Genomic DNA, 18447 nt, shown 5'->3' on the forward strand with positions numbered 1-18447 from the left:
CCCTCCTCATGAAGACATTAAAAGAGTGCTTCTAAAACTTTTATATTCTGGTTGTTTTAATACTTATTATTGTTTGCATATAGTCTTCAAAAATAGACTTACAATGAAAATTATACTCAGAAAATTATAATGAAAAAAAAGGGGGTGCCCAAAGTTTTGACTGGTACCGTACATAGGTCCCTGTCTTTGTCTGCCCTGAATGCACTGCCAGTAGTTAGTGACTCCTTCGCTGTGTCCACACCTTGCCGAGTGGCTAATCGATGAGCTGCAGAGTCGGCAGAGCTGCTGGGCCACAGGTGAAGCTGGCAACGTGAGAGAACCTCTGTACCGGGTTGTACCAGGCTCAGTTGGCATTCTTCTCCAGCACATAAAAGCAGACGTGAACATGATGCTGTCTGCATGTAGGACCAGGACCCCGCACCACACTGGCCCCCTTCAGAAAGAAGGGCCTGAGAGAATACACTAATGTCACATTGATCAGGTGCCAGCGGTTCGCCCCGCATCCCTCCATCTCCGCCTTTTTCCGCACACACCTTTTTTCGCTCCCTCTCTCCCCTTTGGGCCGCGTGTGAATAAGCAATATAAGCGCTGGGCGAATCAATGGCAGCCGAGCGGGTCCACAGGTAAAGGTTAGCAGGGTTGACTATTGAATTATTCCTGCTCTCCTCATCAGGGCCATCTGCCTGGCTGAGTCTAATTGACAGAGTAGAGGGACAGGCTGGGTTTCTTCTGTGTTTGTGTGCCAGTGTATCTGTGTGTGTGTGTGTCTGTTAGTGTGTGTGTGTGCCGGGGCTCATCTTGCACACTGAGGCTGCAAAATGACAGGCAGCCTCTCTCAATGCCAGTCAGTCAAATCAGTGCGCGGGCTATAATGAAAGGCGTAGCTCGCCTTTCAGAGAGGGTTTGTTTCATGTGCCAGCGTTTGAATGGAGCCTTCAGAGTGTGAGTGAGGGGGCAGGCAGGCAGGCAGGCAGGCGTGTGTGCTGCAGGAGAGAGGACATTCTTTACTCAAGTTCAGCGCGGCTGTCAAAGCTGCTGCGCAGACGCCCGACTCATCCAGAGCAGAGATCACGGCCTTTGATCTCCTTGCTTTCTCTCTGCGGGGAAAGAACCCATCGTATTAAAAAGAGAAAAAGACCAAAATCAAAACTTTGCCTGCAAATCGAAGTTTGGAAGGAATGTGCTTTTTGCCTATGGTCAAATGGAGCGGCCTTGATTCTGAAAGCGCGAGAGCTAGGCCTGTCTCTCGCCTTCAGAGACAACGTAGCATCAAACGTTCCGATGCCTTCCGAGAGTGCTTGGGAATGTGCGAGCTCTTGTTGCCAGAACACATCCACAAACATCCAATCAATAGCAAATCTATCACAATGTACTGTGCGCACGGTGAGATCATAATGCAGCACTTGGGAAAGTTCCAAGTCAGCTGTGAAGGGGGCTACTTGCTAGCTTATGTAAGAACACACCATGCAGCTCTCGCAACTCTCGCAGGTTCCCTTATGGGAACATATGGTGCGAGATGGTCAGCGAAAATCATGCATTAGCGAAAAGTCATGCATTAGCAAAGTAGGGATGTGCCTTAATTGTGGGCCACTGTTTGGGTTTCGGTAAACGCCGCAGCGTTTCCATTTTCTTTTCAAATGAATTTGCGCCCAACAAAGCGTCAAAATACAGCACTTTACAAATCCTTTCAATGGTAATGAGAATTTGAAATAGTGGCCCTTTGCTCTCCAGTAACTTACAGCTCACGCATTCGCTAGCAAACAAACTCAAAGCAATAAAAACTCATTGCTGGCAAAGCCCTATCACAGGAAAATGTCATATTGAAAATGTCAATAAGTTTTAAGAAATTGTGAATTACTGAGTTTAAACAAGACCTGAAAACTGATGCCAGATAAATATCAGATGCCAGATATCCTGCAGGTCAGTGGAGCATTCTTTAGCATGTCCCATGACTTTGGCACGTCAGTGTATGTATTCCAGGTATGCTCTTGCGCTCTTGACCCAACGCAACTTTCACAACACAACTCTCGGACCAGGACTGAGTGATTGAACTGGATTGATAGATGCAAATATATTTTATACAAATATACTGTACATCTTGCTGCCTTGTACATTTCTGCTGATCTGCATTCAGCATGGCAGTAGTACAGTTAAACTCCTGCTGGATGTGAAAGCTGGAAAAGAGGAGGGGGGGCAGGTTGCATGAGGCTTCAAACTGCCATCTGAAACCCTAGTGCCCCATTTGGGCTCTGAAATTCCCCACCACAGCCTGACGCACCCCCGGAATAGAACTCATTAGCACGTTTGGTAAGTACAAATGAGATGACTGCCTCCTGATGGCCTGTCTATCTTTTGGATCAGCTTTCAAGGAGAGTGTCTTGTAATGACGGGAGGTGGATTGAAGTGGGGGCAGGGGAGGAAACTAATATTATAATGCCCCATCTCTCCTGTCTTACCAGGGCGGCACACCTCACCGGGGCTGGAAATGAAGGAACTTAAAAAAAGAGCTTGATGACAGAGGAGGCGTCTCTCACTTTAATGCATGAACATTTGGTAGGGGTGTGAACACCAGCATGTTTGTTAATTGTATGTGCTTAATTATGAGTGTTTGCACCTACTGTACATATGTGGTTAACATTGCATTAAAATTCACACCTGGGACCTGTACACGAAAAAAAAACACACCGCCCTGTGAATCAGAGCAGATGACTCCAGCCTTTCCTACTTTCCTGCTGGGGCATTCAGTGGTCAAGAGCTTCCAGGACTGGCCTGTAAAGAAGGTCGTAGAAACCTAGACACAAACCGCTCAGATTCGCAGACAATCCAGGAATAGCAGTCAGGCTTCTTGCTCAATTTGCAGCAGCAGGATGAGCCAGCGGAGGAATTTAAACAGCAGCCTGTCCATAAACCGAGAAGCAAAGAAAAGACTTCCTTGTGTGCGTCTGGATTAGGCGGCTGTGCGAGGCCCGGCCTTAACATGCGCCGAGTGGAAAATCTATAAGGCCATCGCTCAGACTTTTTAATAAAAGGCCTATTTTCTTTTTAATATCTTTCAAAATGAAAGTTAATGTATTTATGAAATTCGTGCCACGTTCCGTGGACTGCAAACAATTTCCTTTGCTCGGCTGCACGCTTCGGCCAGAGATTAAGAGAAGGCCGGCCGACAGGAGCGGAGCCGAGCCGGCCCTGGGCCCCGGGGCCCTCGCCTGCCTCTGATGTCCCCCCAACGCCAATTCCAGAGTTTATTAAAAAGAAGCTTTGCTGCTTTCTGAGGCTGCTGTTGCCATGCGCCCTCCCAGGTCTTACGTGGCGTTGGGAGCTGGAGCAGACGACCGGGGAGCAAAGGGGCCAGTGGGCACCGGTTATAATATCCTGTTTCTGGGAAGGTTTACTCTGCATTTTAACAAGCATGTAAAGAGGAGAGGACATTCCAGGCATGGCTTCTGTCTACATGCCCCAAAGAAGCCTGGGGATGCTAACCTGCAACTTGCTCATCCCACTGTTTGATAGATTTGTATCCTCCAGCAATTCCAGTATACAGTATGTGCAGGAATGGATGGAAAAAGAATGCCGATATTATACAAGATATTATAAACCAGGAAGGACATGAATTGATTTCTGCATCACTTGTTTGTTTGTATCGACAATCCTAGCCAGACACTGCTGGTCGTGATCATTACTAATCAAGTGTGCTGTCCACCAATGGTGATAATGCCTTCTAAGGTCATACTGTGGTTCAAGGAATGCTACATGTTAAGGCGAGTCAAGTTGCTATTGGACATAGCTGGCAAGGCAAGGTTCAGCACTAGACCCCCTTAGAAAGGAACTGCAATCAAGAGACGCAAATCTAAATCGACTCATCTACTCACACAGCTGTCAATCATCTCTCCTGAGCTCCTGAGAACATCCTAAGAACTGTACCTAACTCTCGTTTCCACCTCAGAACTACTTTTTCAAGCGTTTTCTCTTGTGCACCTCATTCTACAGAATTTAAAAACTAACCTGAATCCATTATCTCTTGTGATGTGAGAGACCCCAATGTGTCAACCAGCCATATGCCCTGGTGAACGCCGCTCACGGAAGAGCTCCTGTCATCTGGCACTGGAGTGTCTCTACACAGTCATCACTCACGTTTTCATGTCGAGATTTTGAGCTGAGCTGAGTTGGTTTTCTTGGTTTCGCATCTGTTCTGCAAGGTGCCGGAACTCCTTATAGGAGTCATCTCATCAATGTCTTGCTGGATATTAAAGGGGTTAAAAGTGATGGACACGGTCCAACTAGAGGGCAGCAGTATGCATAAGCAGCCCGTTTTTTTTCTTTACAGCGTAGGAATGAATTAGAAACAAAAGCAGCTTTTTATCCATGCATGGCTCTAATTGGAGAGGAAATTCATCTCCGCCACCCCGACACTCCGTGGGCAGTTGAGAAGGCAGCGGCACATGGCATCCAAAACTCTGCCCACACCCACACTGCCTGCTCTTTGCCCATAAAATGAAGTAAAAAAAAATCTCTCTTCATTTATGCTTCTTTGAGTGTGATTGTTTCTTCTTTAGCAGGTAGCAGGGTTTCTTTTTTTCACTTGGTACAGTATACAGCCCCAGTCTGAGTACTCATTAATAACTGTTATATTAATCACAGCAGGGACTTGGTTATTATTGAGAGAGAAAGAGAGAGAGAGAGAGAGAGAGAGAGAGAGAAAAATAACAAAGCAAGGCAGAAAATATGGATCAAACCGAAAACAAAGCAATCAATATTTCCACAATCGATTGTTTTCATCAGCAGCATCTGCTATGACACGCTTTCTCCGAATTAGAGGTATGGATCTTTTTTCTTTTAAAATGATCCTCATTGGTGTTGCTAACAAATGACCACAAAATGGGATCTGACAGTTGTGGAGGCTGTTCTGAAAGAGCCACGCTAGCCCTCCCTGAGGGGTGGCCGGCCAGCCTTAATGCAGGGCTTTTACAGCGCTGGAGCTGATGGTTAATGTGCATTAATGCGTGCTGCCAGGATTCTCAACTCCTTCCGTACTAATTGTTTAGTAAAGAACGCTGGGTCGAGAGGTGCCACCGCATGCACCCAGGTTTCCAGGTGTCACTGCACAAAGCTCTGGATGCATTAGACTTTGAGCTGAGTAAAGAGACTTGGGGGAGCAGACGGGCTATTCAGAACATGAGGAGGAGAGATGGGTAGCTTTGGCTTAGAGGGCAGGGCCTTGTGTTTAGTGTACCAATAGCTGAAGCCTTTCTTCTGGGGTACTGCCATATCCTCAACTTGTGTAGCCTGCTAGGTGTTGCTTATTCAGAAGTGGGAAGTTCAAGGGAAGGCTAGCTGGGGGGGTGTATAACTGTGGTGGAAGGTATGGGCGGCCTGGAAAAATCGCCCAACAGCTAGCTAACACCTAACACCAACCACCGACCGCCAACCATCCTCCAGAAGCAGCAGCAGAAGCAGCTAGGGGAGTTCCTGGCTACTTGACCCGGAAATCTAGGGCCAGCTTTGTTTTAACAAGCAGGGGACCCTTCCACCACAAGAAAGAGTCTAAGAGCAGTGCCTCAGAAGAGCAAGCAATGAGGAAATTAAATGTTACACCATTACGGAATGAGGGTTGCGCTCCAAGGAAGGGGGCGGAGGTTGTGCTGAGGGCTTTTGTTCAGGGAGGAACAGTGGGAGAAAGAGTGGTTATTGGGGTGGGGTTCACAGAGTAAAGTGTGGAACAAGACATTACGGAGGCGACGGCAGACAGAAAGTGATGAATCTGCAATGATCTGAAGCAGGCAGAGGAAAAGATAGATTCATTATCAGCGTAATTTGATCAAGATGCTCAAATGTGAGGGAAAGGGTTGGAGGGGGTAGTTGAGGAAAGAAGCAGAGCATAGAAGCAAAGCAAAGAAGGCAGGCATTCTTTATTGTGCACTTGGTCTTGTTTAACAGACCTCTAAAAATATATGTTATATAAGAGTAAGGGAAGTATGGGATTGGAGGGGATAAGAAAGTGAACTCGAGCCAGGCCAAGGGGAGTGAAATGTGCTCACCCCGTGCTCTTTAAAGGGACCTCGCTGGCTGCAAAAGAGCAGCAGGCCCAGGCCCAGGCTCAGGCTCACTCTGTTCCTGGCACTGTGCGAGCTCTGCGCGAGTGAGGGAAAGCGAGCTGGCCTGGACGGCGGGAGCCTGAGCCTGATCCTGCATCTGTAGGGCAATCAATCAGACCTTCAGCGCTTGTGCTGCAGCCGGCCTGGCTCGGTAAACAGCGCGTCACAGGCTATTAACAGAGCAGTTCCTCTGGAAGGGCCCTGACTGACTGCTACTCACCACGAGCGTGACGTCAGCTAGCAGGTATCGTCTCGCTCGCTTCCTTTGCTCACTGGCTTCCTCTGTTTCTTTCCCTTTCTCTCTGTTCTAACCATGAAATAATAGCTAATAGATAATCAGACCTAGCCATCCTCCCTTTGAGCAGCTGCAGTTCGATTCTCACTCACCTTGTCCTTCATCAGAATTTCCCAATCAACACAAGTCAAGCCTAGTAAGTCTTAATCACCTATATATTCCTGACAGAAAAGTACAGAAATCCAATAATACCGGAGCCTGTAAAGAAGGGCCGTCATTAAAGACATCAAAAGCTCGCTAGGCTGCAGAGCACACAACCTGCCATCATCAAAGCATGCGGGCAAATTCTCGTGCCCACCGATTTCTCCCAATCGCCCTAAAAAAAAAAGAGAAGCAAATCTTTCTTATTTCTAAAAATATATACTAAATACTAAACACTATACTAAATTCTCTTATTACAACAAGATTTGTGCTGCTTTTTAAATATTTTTTGGTGTGAGCTAAAGAAAAGATGGCAAAAAAAGGCAAAAGAACAAAGACAAAAGGCAGAAGACAGAAGGAAGATAGTAACAAATGTGTGTGTACGTGTGTGTACGTACAGTATGTGTATATGTGAAAAAGTGTGTGTGTGTGTGTAAGTGTGTAAGCGTGTAAGTAAGTGTGTTGCGTGAGTGTTTAAGCCGCTCTGCCCACACAACCCCACTGCAGGAGCCATTACCTAACCTCCAGCCAGCCTAACAAACAAGGGAATCCATTAACGCACATCAAAGGTTAGCCAAGAAAATATATAAATAAATACATCAACCAAAAAAAAAGGAGAGAGAGGGAGAGAGGGAGAAAGAGGGGAGCGAACAAGAAATACAAAAAATAAATATATATTTCAGACTTGTTTGTGAACTCCATACTCCCCTCATAACCCCCCCCCCTCCTCCTCCTCTCCCTTTAACCACCACCACCATCACCACCACCGCTACCACCACCACCTTCTCCTCCTCCTTCTCCGCACCTCCTCACCTCCCTCCCCAGCGCAACACACAACACACAACACACAACACACAACAACACACACACAACACACTCACTCGCTCACTAAAATCCCCAACCCCCCACCCTTTTAACCTAAGTGGGCCTTCCTCTTGCCTTTGCATGTTCACTTGTCCACTGTACTGTAGTCATTAACATATTTGGAGTGCAGCGAGCAGAAAGCTTAATTGTCCTTAATTGCTCGGCTAAATATGTTCTCTAATGATTTGCCTCAGATCTGTGACTGCCTTTTGCGCAATTTCCCGGCCGCTGGCTTCATTATCCCTGCCTCCTCGGAACAAAGCGTCTTCAGAGGCTAACTCGCTTTTTTTTTTTTTTCTCCCTCTCTTTCCTTCTCTCTCTCTTTCTCTCTCTCTCTCTTTTTTCTCTCTTTCCCTCTCTCACCTCCCCACCACCACCTCCTCCTCCTCATCCCCCCCCCCCCTCAGTACAGAGGGTAGCTGTGCGCCGGCCGGCCGGCCGGCTCGCCTGGCTGGCAGAAGAGGAGGGGAGGCAGGACGTACAATAGAGCCCCTTTGTCGGGGTGCAGGAGTCAAAGTGATTAGAAAACCAAATCTGCGCTGAGACACTGTTAATTGACCGCACTTCTTTCTTCCTTAATCGTGTGTAATCCTGACTAACGCAGCAACCCCCACTTGCGTCTTTTGTTTTTGTCACTTGCGTCACTCGTACGCCAGTCTATGCTAAACACAGTGGGTCCCAAGCCTGGTACTGAAGCCTGGAATCCCTCCCATGCCTCCCAGTACCATTTTTTTTCTTGCATTTCTAACATTTCCATTTCCATTTACAACAATTAGCTGATGCTCTTATCCAGAGTGACTTACAAGGTTGTGCCTATTACAGAGGTGGACCAATGTAGTGTTAGGAGTCTTGCCCAAGGACTCATGTTGGTGTCGTTCTGCCTAAAGCCTAAGGTAAAAACTAAACATGGAGACGGAGCTTTTGGCTACTATGCTGCTCTTATATGGAACCAGTTGACGGAGAGAGTATTAGAAGAGCGCCAACACTGGATTAAAACACATTTAAATCCAGACTGAAAAACTACATGTTTTATCAGGACTTCAGCTCAGCTTAAAACACTGCAGCTCCACCCACTCTTATTCTGTAACGCCACTTTTTTTGTATCGTGTTTTATTCATGCTTTATTCTTATTTTCTTTTTATTTCCAATTCATTGTTATTTTTTTTTCATGTTTTTAATTTTACTTCTCTTTGTTTTAATCATGTTTGAATCATTCATGCTTTATTCTTATTTTAGTTTTTATTTCCGATTTGACTGTTATTCTTTTCCATGTTTTGTTTATTTGACTTCTCTTTGTATTTGTAAAGCACTTTGAATGATTGTTGTGTATGAAAGGTGCTCTATAAATCTATAAAAAACATTCCTTGCCTTGCCTAGTGCAGCGTTTAGTCACCCAGGCCTGGAGTTGAACCGCAGTTTCCCTCACAATGTGGTGGTTAGCTAGCTGGCAGGTAACTAAATTAAACTAACTAACAGGAAACTAATTAAATAACTAATTCATCTAAGGAAGAAGTAGTTTGTCTCCAGGACTAGTTTGACAGTTTGGAACCACTGGGTTTGGTAAGCGTGCAGTTCCTGGCTCCGCCCACTCTTCAGGACGTCCTCCTCCTATCTGATCGGTGATCTATAAACCAAACACTCGCTCCTCTTCTTCTTCTTCCTCTTCCCATCCCTTTCATGTCAAAGACGCATCCCAGGAGCAGATGGCTGTCTACTGGCACGCTTTGAATATCAGTGTGCGATATCACGGGGCGAGAGAAAAAGTCAGTGAGAAACTTTCAGCTCTCTGAAAGTGGTTAATGTGCTTTGAGCATAAAGAGAAGCTGAACGAGGAGTCGGAGCTCTGGTTAAGGAGGCTGGGTACACTTTCTGAGAGAAGGTTTAAAGCCCTTCAGAGAATGTGCTGATAGCACTGAGATGCTCTGGCCTCAGTGCTAGCCTCAACTGTGAGTGAAACTCTGAGTAGGTTTTAGGAAATACAAAAATATGCTTGTAATATTCATCTTCATAGATCATAGGAGCAGTTTCAGTGGCAGGTTCCTGTCACAGAGCTTCTCTACAAACAGACTCAGGAGATCCTTTGTCTCGAGAGCCACCAGGCTCTTTAACTCCTCACAGTGGAGCCGGAAGAGAGAGGAGGACATTTATGGAACGAGTCTCAGATGTTGTTTATGGTACACCCTGTATATTCACACTCCTGGACACTACTCACACTTAAATACAATACTTGCACAGGTTTTCGTTTAACTATTGTATTGCATGCAGCACCATTATTCTAGTGAGCACCGATCCTTTCCATTGGTTGGATCAATACTGGTAAAAGGGTATTACAGTCCAGACCTGGCATTAGATTTAACATGATGCCAAAGTACCTTTTAAAACATGGTCCTTCAATGGATCATTTTCGTAAATGGGATTGAGTTTAAGCAACTTTCAGTTTAAGCGAAGATCAAAGAACATCTAAACTATGTACAACTCTGGAAAAAAAAATAAGAGACCACTTAAAAATGATTTAAAAATGAGTTTCTTTGATTTAATCAAATTGAAAACCTCTGGAACATAATCAAGAGGAAGATAGACGAACCCAAGCCATCAAACCAAACTGAACTGCTTGAAAAGCAGTGTGTAAGACTGGTGGAGGAGAACATGCCGAGATGCATGAAAACTGTGATTAAAAACCACATTGGGTTATTCAAACAAATATTGTTTTTTTTCTTTATGAATATGAACTTTGCAGTTTTCTTTGTATTATTTTAAGTCTGAAGGCCCTGCATTTTTTTTATTTTGTTATTTCAGCCGTTTCTCTGCCACTTTCTGCAAATAAATGTTTTCCGTATTTTATAGAATAAAAAAAATATGTTTTTTCATTTTATTTTACTCAAACATAAACCTATAAATAGCAAAATCAGAGAAACTGATTCAGAAACTGAAGTGGTCTCTTCATTTTTTCCAGAGTTGTATAGGTTTTATATCAATTACCGCTTCAACATCCAATGTCTGAACTTTCCAACACCCTTCAGTGTTTGCAGTGTGTATATATATGTATGCATGTGCGTACACTGTATGTCTTTGGGAACAAATAACTGCAAGGTGCCTACCTGTGTCGCCGGAGGGACACTTGCGGATGGTGAAGATGGCGCTCAGGTCCTCCTCCTCCTCAGGCAGGCCCTTCTGCAGACGCTGCAGCTTGCGCAGGCTCTCGCTGCGCTGGTGCTTCATGGAGCGCACGTGCTGAATCAGGTTCAGCTTGGCCTTGGTGGAGTAGTTGCACAGCACGCAGTGATAGTAGCACGCCTCCCCCTCTACCGCACTCTCATGCTGCTGCAAGTGCTGCGGAGAGAGAGAGAGAGAGAGAGAGAAAAAGAGAAAGAAAGATGTTAGCATTGAGCTTTAGACTGACACTGCCTCCTCACTTTCAATCACACTGCTTGCAAATGAACAAATCAATTGCAAATCAGACTCCTGTTGTTTAACACCAGAACCTCTTCCTTCTGCCGGCTCACTTCCATCTGCCTACACTCCTCTCTAACTTGGACCCGGAGCAGCAGGAGCGAGAGAGTGGATAACACACTCTGCCCGCTAATGTATGCAAGCTCCGCCCACAAATATGTTTAAATCTATGCTATTGTATGTGAAAGTGAAAATGCTTTAAAGAAGTTTTAAAGACATCAAAATGAAGAGCTCTAGCTGTGCAAGCTAACATCTCTGGAGATCATACAGCTCTGGAAAAAAAATAAAAAAATAAGAGAGCACTTAAAAATGATGAGTTTCTTTGATTTTACTAAATTGAAAACCAAAGATGGGCGATCAAAAGCCATCAAAAAAAAAAAAAAACAAGAAAGATGAACTGCTTGAATTTTTACACAAGGAGTAAAGGCATAAAGTTATCCAAAAGCAGCGTGTAAGACTGGTGGAGGAGAACATGATGCCAAGATGCATAAAAAAACTGTGATTTAAAACCAGGGTTATTCCACCAAATATTGATTTCTGAACTCTTAAATCTTTATGAATATGAACTTGTTTTCTGTGCATTATTTGAGGTCTGAAAGCTGCAAATAAAATGACAAAATTTCATTTGGAATTTAGAGGAGAAATGTTGTCTGTATTTTATGGAATAATACAAAAATGATCATTTTACTCAAACATATAGCTTAAATAGCAAAATCAGAGAAACTGATTCATAAACTGAAGTCGTCTCTTAATGGTTTTTCCAGAGCTGTATAGTGATAAAAGTAAAAAATTATTAATTTATTATTTTTTGCAGAATACTGAACAGGAGCTCTTTCCGTGAAAGATTCTTTTCCATTGCAAAAAAGCAAAAAAAGTCTTCTCAAAGTTTGATTCTCGGTTGTCCCACCACCTGGGAAAATAGCAGCTCTGATTGGTTAGAAAGAATTCATTACTTTTTTATAATATTAGAACAATAATATAGAAAATTATAAAAATGATTAATAAAGCCAACGTAAAGAGTTAAAGTAATGACAATGGTCAACATCATATGAAAATCTACTACAACCAAATAATACATCTATATTCAGACCACGGCTAGGTCAACATTCGGTCCCCAAACACGAGGAGGTCCACAGGAGACCTCCTCACACAGCAGAATCTCCTCCCAGAGGATGATCAGGAGCTTGGAGACACTGAGGGAAGGAAGCATTGATCTCCTTCACTCAGGAGAAGCCCTCTCGCCTCTGAAAAGGAAACTCCAAACATCTGCCTGTTTCACGCATGGGATGCTAAATATTGATCTCCAGTGAGTCCAACCCTCCCCTTCCTCCTCACACACAGAGAAAGAGAGAGACAAAACCACACTCTGAAAGCATCCAGAACATTCCTCAACGGGGGGGGGGGGGGGGGGGATATGTCTGACAATCTGCAAACCCACACCGAGCCCTGACCACACCGCACGGCCAATGATGACACAACACGCCACGCCACGCCTGCCCATCACCAATCACCCAGCACCCATCACCCATCACACTACTGCCTCAATCAATCAGACAAGGCCAAACCTGGATCTCCCGGTGTTCTGTCAAGATGTGATACCCGTCGATTTGTGCTACTTATCGGTTCTGCACATGCGCTACACTCTCATTTTAACTGTTTTATGTGTTTTTTCCTGATAATTTAGTTTTTTTTTGTACAATACAGACTTACTCTCAACCTTAACCCTTAATCAACCATAAAATCTAACCCTACACCTAACCCTAACCTTAACCCTTAATCAACAATAAAATCAAACCCTACACCTAACCCTAACCTTAACCCTTAATCAACCATAAAATCAAACCCTACACCTAACCCTAACTTTAAGCCTTAATCAAACCTAAAATCAAACCCTAACCTTAACCCTTAATCAACCCTAAAATCTAACCCTACACCTAACCCTAACCTTAACCCTTACTCAACCCTAAAATCTAACCCTACACCTAACCCTAACCTTAACCCTTAATCAACCATAAAATCAAACCCTACACCTAACCCTAACCTTAACCCTTAATCAATCCTAAAATCTAACCCTACACCTAACCCTAACCTTAATCCTTAATCAACCCTAAAATCTAACCCTACACCTAACCCTAACCCTAACTCTAACCCTTAATCAACCCTAAAATCTAACCCTACACCTAACCCTAACCTTAACCCTTAATCAACCCTAAAATCAAACCTTACACCTAACCCTAACCCTAACCTTAACCTAAACTTAAAATCAAACCCTACACCTATCCTTAACCCTTACTCAACCCTAAAATCTAACCCTACACCTAACCCTAACCTTAAACCTTAATCAACTATAAAATCGAACCCTACACCTAACCCTAAACCTTAATCAACTATAAAATCGAACCCTACACCTAACCCTAACATTAACCCTAAATCAACCCTAAAATCTAACCCTACACCTAACCCTAACCTTAACCCTTAATCAACCATAAAATCTAACCCTACACCTAACCCTAACTTTAAGCCTTAATCAACCATAAAATCTAACCCTACACCTAACCCTAACCTTAACCCTTAATCAACCCTAAAATCAAACCCTACACCTAACCCTAACTTTAAGCCTTAATCAACCATAAAATCTAACCCTACACCTAACCCTAACCTTAACCCTTAATCAACCATAAAATCTAACCCTACACCTAACCCTAACCTTAACCCTTAATCAACCATAAAATCAAACCCTACACCTAACCCTAACTTTAAGCCATAATCAAACCTAAAATCAAACCCTACACCTAACCCTAACCTTAACCTTAACCTAAACTTAAAATCTAACCCTAAACCCAATCCTAAAACATTAAGATTTATATTCAATAGAGAATAATTTACTTTCACCTTTTAGTTCATTTGCATTTAATAGACATGTAGTTGAATGTCAGTTGAGCATCAAAGAGGCCATCAAATGGACCATCCAAGTAAAAGGTTACCAAATATATAAATAAAAAACTATCAAAAATATTTCTAATCACTTATATTTTCTTACATTTACCCTGATACAGCGATAAAGCTATTCAATATATCATACCGAGACTTCTACTGCGAGCATAAGTTCTAATATTTTGCATTTTACCTTCAAATATACACTAGGGTAGCACAGTTTGATAAGGTTGCTAAAACCAACAGAACACCGGCTCTACGCGTGTCCGACCACCACCTCATCAGCATCTCCGCATGCCGTCCGAAAGCTCCGCGCTCATGCATACGATTACCGCACCGCCATTGGTGTTTCATACACCACTTGAAGGCCTATCGATGGATTTCCGCAGCTTGCAATCAATGCCAATCACAGGTAATTCTCTCTCCTCTCTTAATCTTCACGGCCATCGTCTCTCTCTGCTGAGATTTAACGTTATAGCGCCAATTAAATCAGGAGCAACAAACATTTCTACACAGCTGGAGGAGCTGGATCCAATGATATGCCCAATACAAAAAAATATATATATACCCCACTATCATTAAAGACTTGCTGCCTGTCATTAGTGCTTCATTACAACCTGACAACTGACCAGACCATTCCATTAAAAAAGGGAATTTTCTTTGTTACTAAGCAGAAATATTATTATAAGGGATATTGAGACACCTGATCATCATTATCATTCAGTGTTTGTTAATGTTTATGTCTGAAATCAAGGGTAATAAGAGTATTAAAACAAAAAAAGAAAAAATCCTGCTTTTGTTGGAGTATACTGAAGTAACTGTAACTAGTAGGCTTTTTTTTTTACTAGATTTCAAGTACATTTCAGTAAAAACTTAGTGAGCACTCAGTGAGGTCAGAATGTGGGAGGACCACCACCTGACCCAACCTTATCCCATAATTTAGATGTACTGGATGGTGCACCATCATTCCTTTAATGTTGAAGGCGCTTTAAACCACTTTGGCACATTGGCATGCCAAATTTGATGCTTTCCAATGTTACTGTTAATACTGAATTATATGTGGCCACACTTAAACTGCAAACAATTAAATTTTAGCAAGTGAAATTATCTAATTTTAAGGGAATTAATCTTATTTTTCACTTATTTTTGTCTTTTGACAAAAATCTACTTTTGATAGATTATTAGGTTATTTAAAATATAATAAAATTTTAATAAGAAAGTTTTAAACCAGCCTTACTTCAAATTTTTTGCTTTATTGCTTTATTTTAAATACTATGAACTCAAAATAAGCACCAAAAAACACCAGTCAAGTTATTCTTGTGTTTGTCTTTTGTCCAAATGTATAATAAAAATGTATTTTTGTTTGATTTGTTTGATTTGTTTGATTTAAGAATTTTTTTAAATATATTTTGCCAATAGATATTTTACTTTTAAAGTTAAGATTTTAAAAGTTTGTTGCTTCTACCTGCCTACTCTTCCTATTTTTTTGTGGTCATGTATTTATTTATTTATTTATTTATTTTTTCTATTTATCTTGATATCTAATTTGTTCTATTTTATTTTAATTGTATAAAATTATTCTTTTATTTTCTTATCTTATTTTATTTAATCTATATTTATTTATTTTAACAACAGCTCTTGGGTGTAAACTGGATCGAGAGATCACACAATTTCGTTTCACCTCATGTACCACATGTGATGCGAATGACAATAAAATCTACCTTGAATCCCTGAATCCTTGAATCTAGTCCCCAATTGTTTAATATAGGCTTAATGTAGTCTTAATATAGTTAGAATAAACTTTCAGATCTCACTGTATAATATTCTATGTTTTTTTTTAATCAATCCAGAGAATTTTAGTATTTCTTTTATACATCATAAACAGGATTTGGAAAACTTTTGGAATTTATTTATTTATTTATTTATTTATTTTGAGAAAATAAGATCTCCAGCCTCTAACTCTAAACAAAAGCCAGTTTAAAACAAACTGATTTATTAAGACCAAGCCAAGCCCATTTCATCCAGCAGCACAGACAAAAGATCCACCCCCACTGAATGCTAAAAACGCTGGAGAAACATTAGATTTTTAACCCAATTAATGACACATCACGTGCTGACAGCAGAGAGTGGGTGGAAATATGACGTTCCTTAAAACGCTCTCTCACCCCTCCTCTGGTCATATTTAATTTTCCGAGCAGTTTTTTTCTAATATCATAAGGTTTCTCTTTTTTTTTCTCTTCAGGGCAATGGTGCTCCATTGGTCTGGGTATCGTATGTCTGAACTGAACACCTCAGCTGTACATTAGGGCCACGGCTCTCAGGAATGGGCTTTTGCTATTTGCTGTTTGGGGCGAGCGTGCCCCACAGCTCGGTGTAATGGAGTTATTAGGTGATTGTAAAAGGCCGACTCGACTCGACTCTCCCTCTCTTCTTCCTTCTCCTTTACTCTTTTTCTCCCTCCTTCCTGCTGGAAGTGGAGGAGTGAGGTCATGCAGTAGGTGAGTAGGTGCTGCTGGACGTTCGGGGCTTCAGTTCCTGCCCTCGTCTCTTCATCACACCACACGAGGCTCAGCCAGCAGCAGATTTACTCGTATAAAACACCAGATCGATCCTGGGAACCGGTGCGCTGGTTTGAGTCGGAACAGATGTCGCGAGTACGAGCGAAAGAAAGCGGAGGTTGAAAGGATCAATGACTCTAAACCGCATCGTAAGCAGTCAAGAGCGACAAAATTTTGCTTCAGCTTGAGAAACAAAGCAAAGCAAACCGAACCGGAGCGAAATCGGAGCGGGAGATACGCAAGCGGACCTTCAAAGCCCAGTCCAGCGCGTCAAAGAACAGCTACGACTTTTTTATAGCTCCTATAAAAAGGCCTGGATTTACTAAGGGGTGAACCTGAGCTAGCCTGGCCCAGAGAAGAGCCATATTTCACCCCAACCACAAGCAGACTGCACACACGGCCCAGCAAAGCAACTTTTTCTATTGCGGACTACAGTATATACAGCTCTGGAATTAGCTTTTAGCTATACAGCTCTCTGATTTTGCTATTTATAGGTTTATGTTTGAATAAAATAAAAATATTTGTTTTATTCTATAAACTACACACAACATTTCTCCCGAATTCCAAAAAGAAATATTGTCATTTAGAGCATTTATTTGCAGAAAATGAACACAAAAAAATAAATTTTAATCACACTTTTTTTTTTCATGCATCTTGTCATCATGTTCTCCTCCACCAGTCTTACACACTGCTTTTGGATAATTTTATGCTATATCACTCCTGGTGCAAAAAATTCAAGCAGTTCAGCTTGGTTTGATCATGGTTGTGATCATCCATCTTCCTCTTGATTAAATTCTATAGGATTTCAATTTGGTAAAATCAAAGAAACCCATCATTTTTAAGTGTTTTTTAATTTTTTTCCAGAGATGTAGAGCATTTTTAAAAAATATGTTTAGTGTAATTGTCATTGGTAAATCCACCTATATTCTTATTTTAATATTCAATTAATGACTATATCCCTTTTTTATTGATGTTATAACTAACTTTTACTTTGTGCCTTATCTCTGTGTTTAAAGCGTCTTCGAGAATTTTGAAAACACTACACAAACACTAAAAAAATAAATGGCACACGCATTAATAAATAAATAAAATATAGCATTGTCCCGTCAAACAAATCAAAACCTGAGCTAGCTGCACACTACACAGGAGCCCTCCACCACAGATCCAGAGCTGAGGCTGCCTGTGCTGGAAATGATCAAATCACAGGACTCCAGCGCGAGGAAGGTGGCTGCGGATGGGAATGAATGAGGAACATTCATAAATGTGCTGCTATTAAAGCTATTATTTATCTACAGGGTCAAACTGAAACAGGCCTCAGAGCGAAAACACTTCATAAAGTTAGAAAAATGACTTTTAGTTTAGAGTAGACAGTATGAAATCAATATATTTAATGTTACGTCTGGTCAACATTTTTTTTATATTACATTTATTAATATACATTAATTCCTGCGACATATTGCATATTTACATTTTTAATGTTGCCTTTGCTTCTCGCAATTATTAAAAGCCATGTTTGCTTCAAAAATACCAATTGATCTGTTTCAGTGAATTGTTTCAGGAGTTTTATTTCTGCAAACATGTCTTAACCTCTTGAGACCCGGCGTCCTCATATGAGGACATTACAGTTAAGCAATTGGAAAGTAGATGGAGGGAATCCCAGTCAAAAGTTTCTACAGCCAGTCGAGACAGAAACATAAAAAACCTCGTTGAATTTTATGTTTGAAACTAAGCTATTTACATTCTGTAAAAAGAAAAAATATATTTTGGGACTACTTGTTGTTTTTGCAAGAAAGACTTTCTATACAAAGAAAAGTTTAGTTTTATACTTGATAGGTTCTTCCAAATAGCTAGAAGAAATTAAAAATGCACACCAAGGTAAAGTCCAGGTCTTAACAAAATTAAAATAATCTGACCAGATAAAACATGATATATATATATATATATTTTTTTGTTCAAACTGTTGGCAATGAAAAAAAACTCTCAAAGTATATTAAGTATATAATACAAAGTATATAATATATTAAAAACATATATTAAACATATATTAAACATATAGTAAAAATCCCATTTATTCCAAGTTCAGGTGTAGCTCAAACTTTAAAACTAGTTCAAA

General features: G+C 41.6%; 1 protein-coding gene and 1 long non-coding RNA gene across 6 annotated transcripts in view; both read right to left on the reverse strand.

Annotated features, from left to right (window-relative positions):
- The window catches only part of zfhx3b (zinc finger homeobox 3b), a 547203-nt gene that overhangs the window by 102189 nt on the left and 426567 nt on the right, over positions 1 to 18447 (reverse strand). For all 5 annotated transcript variants that reach the window (XM_022670083.2, XM_022670080.2, XM_049465835.1 and 2 more), the window contains one exon: positions 10491 to 10722. In XM_022670083.2, coding sequence (XP_022525804.2) covers positions 10491 to 10722 — 232 coding nt within the window. The remainder of the gene's footprint in view (positions 1 to 10490; positions 10723 to 18447) is intronic.
- On the reverse strand, positions 12735 to 13689 carry LOC125782268 (uncharacterized). Its single transcript, XR_007424893.1, has 4 exons — positions 13652 to 13689; positions 13395 to 13549; positions 13088 to 13118; positions 12735 to 12787 (listed from the first exon to the last, which is right to left on the reverse strand). It is a non-coding gene; the product is annotated as an uncharacterized LOC125782268 (long non-coding RNA).

This window comes from Astyanax mexicanus, chromosome 16, assembly GCF_023375975.1.
Source record: "Astyanax mexicanus isolate ESR-SI-001 chromosome 16, AstMex3_surface, whole genome shotgun sequence".
NCBI lineage: Eukaryota > Metazoa > Chordata > Actinopteri > Characiformes > Acestrorhamphidae > Astyanax > Astyanax mexicanus.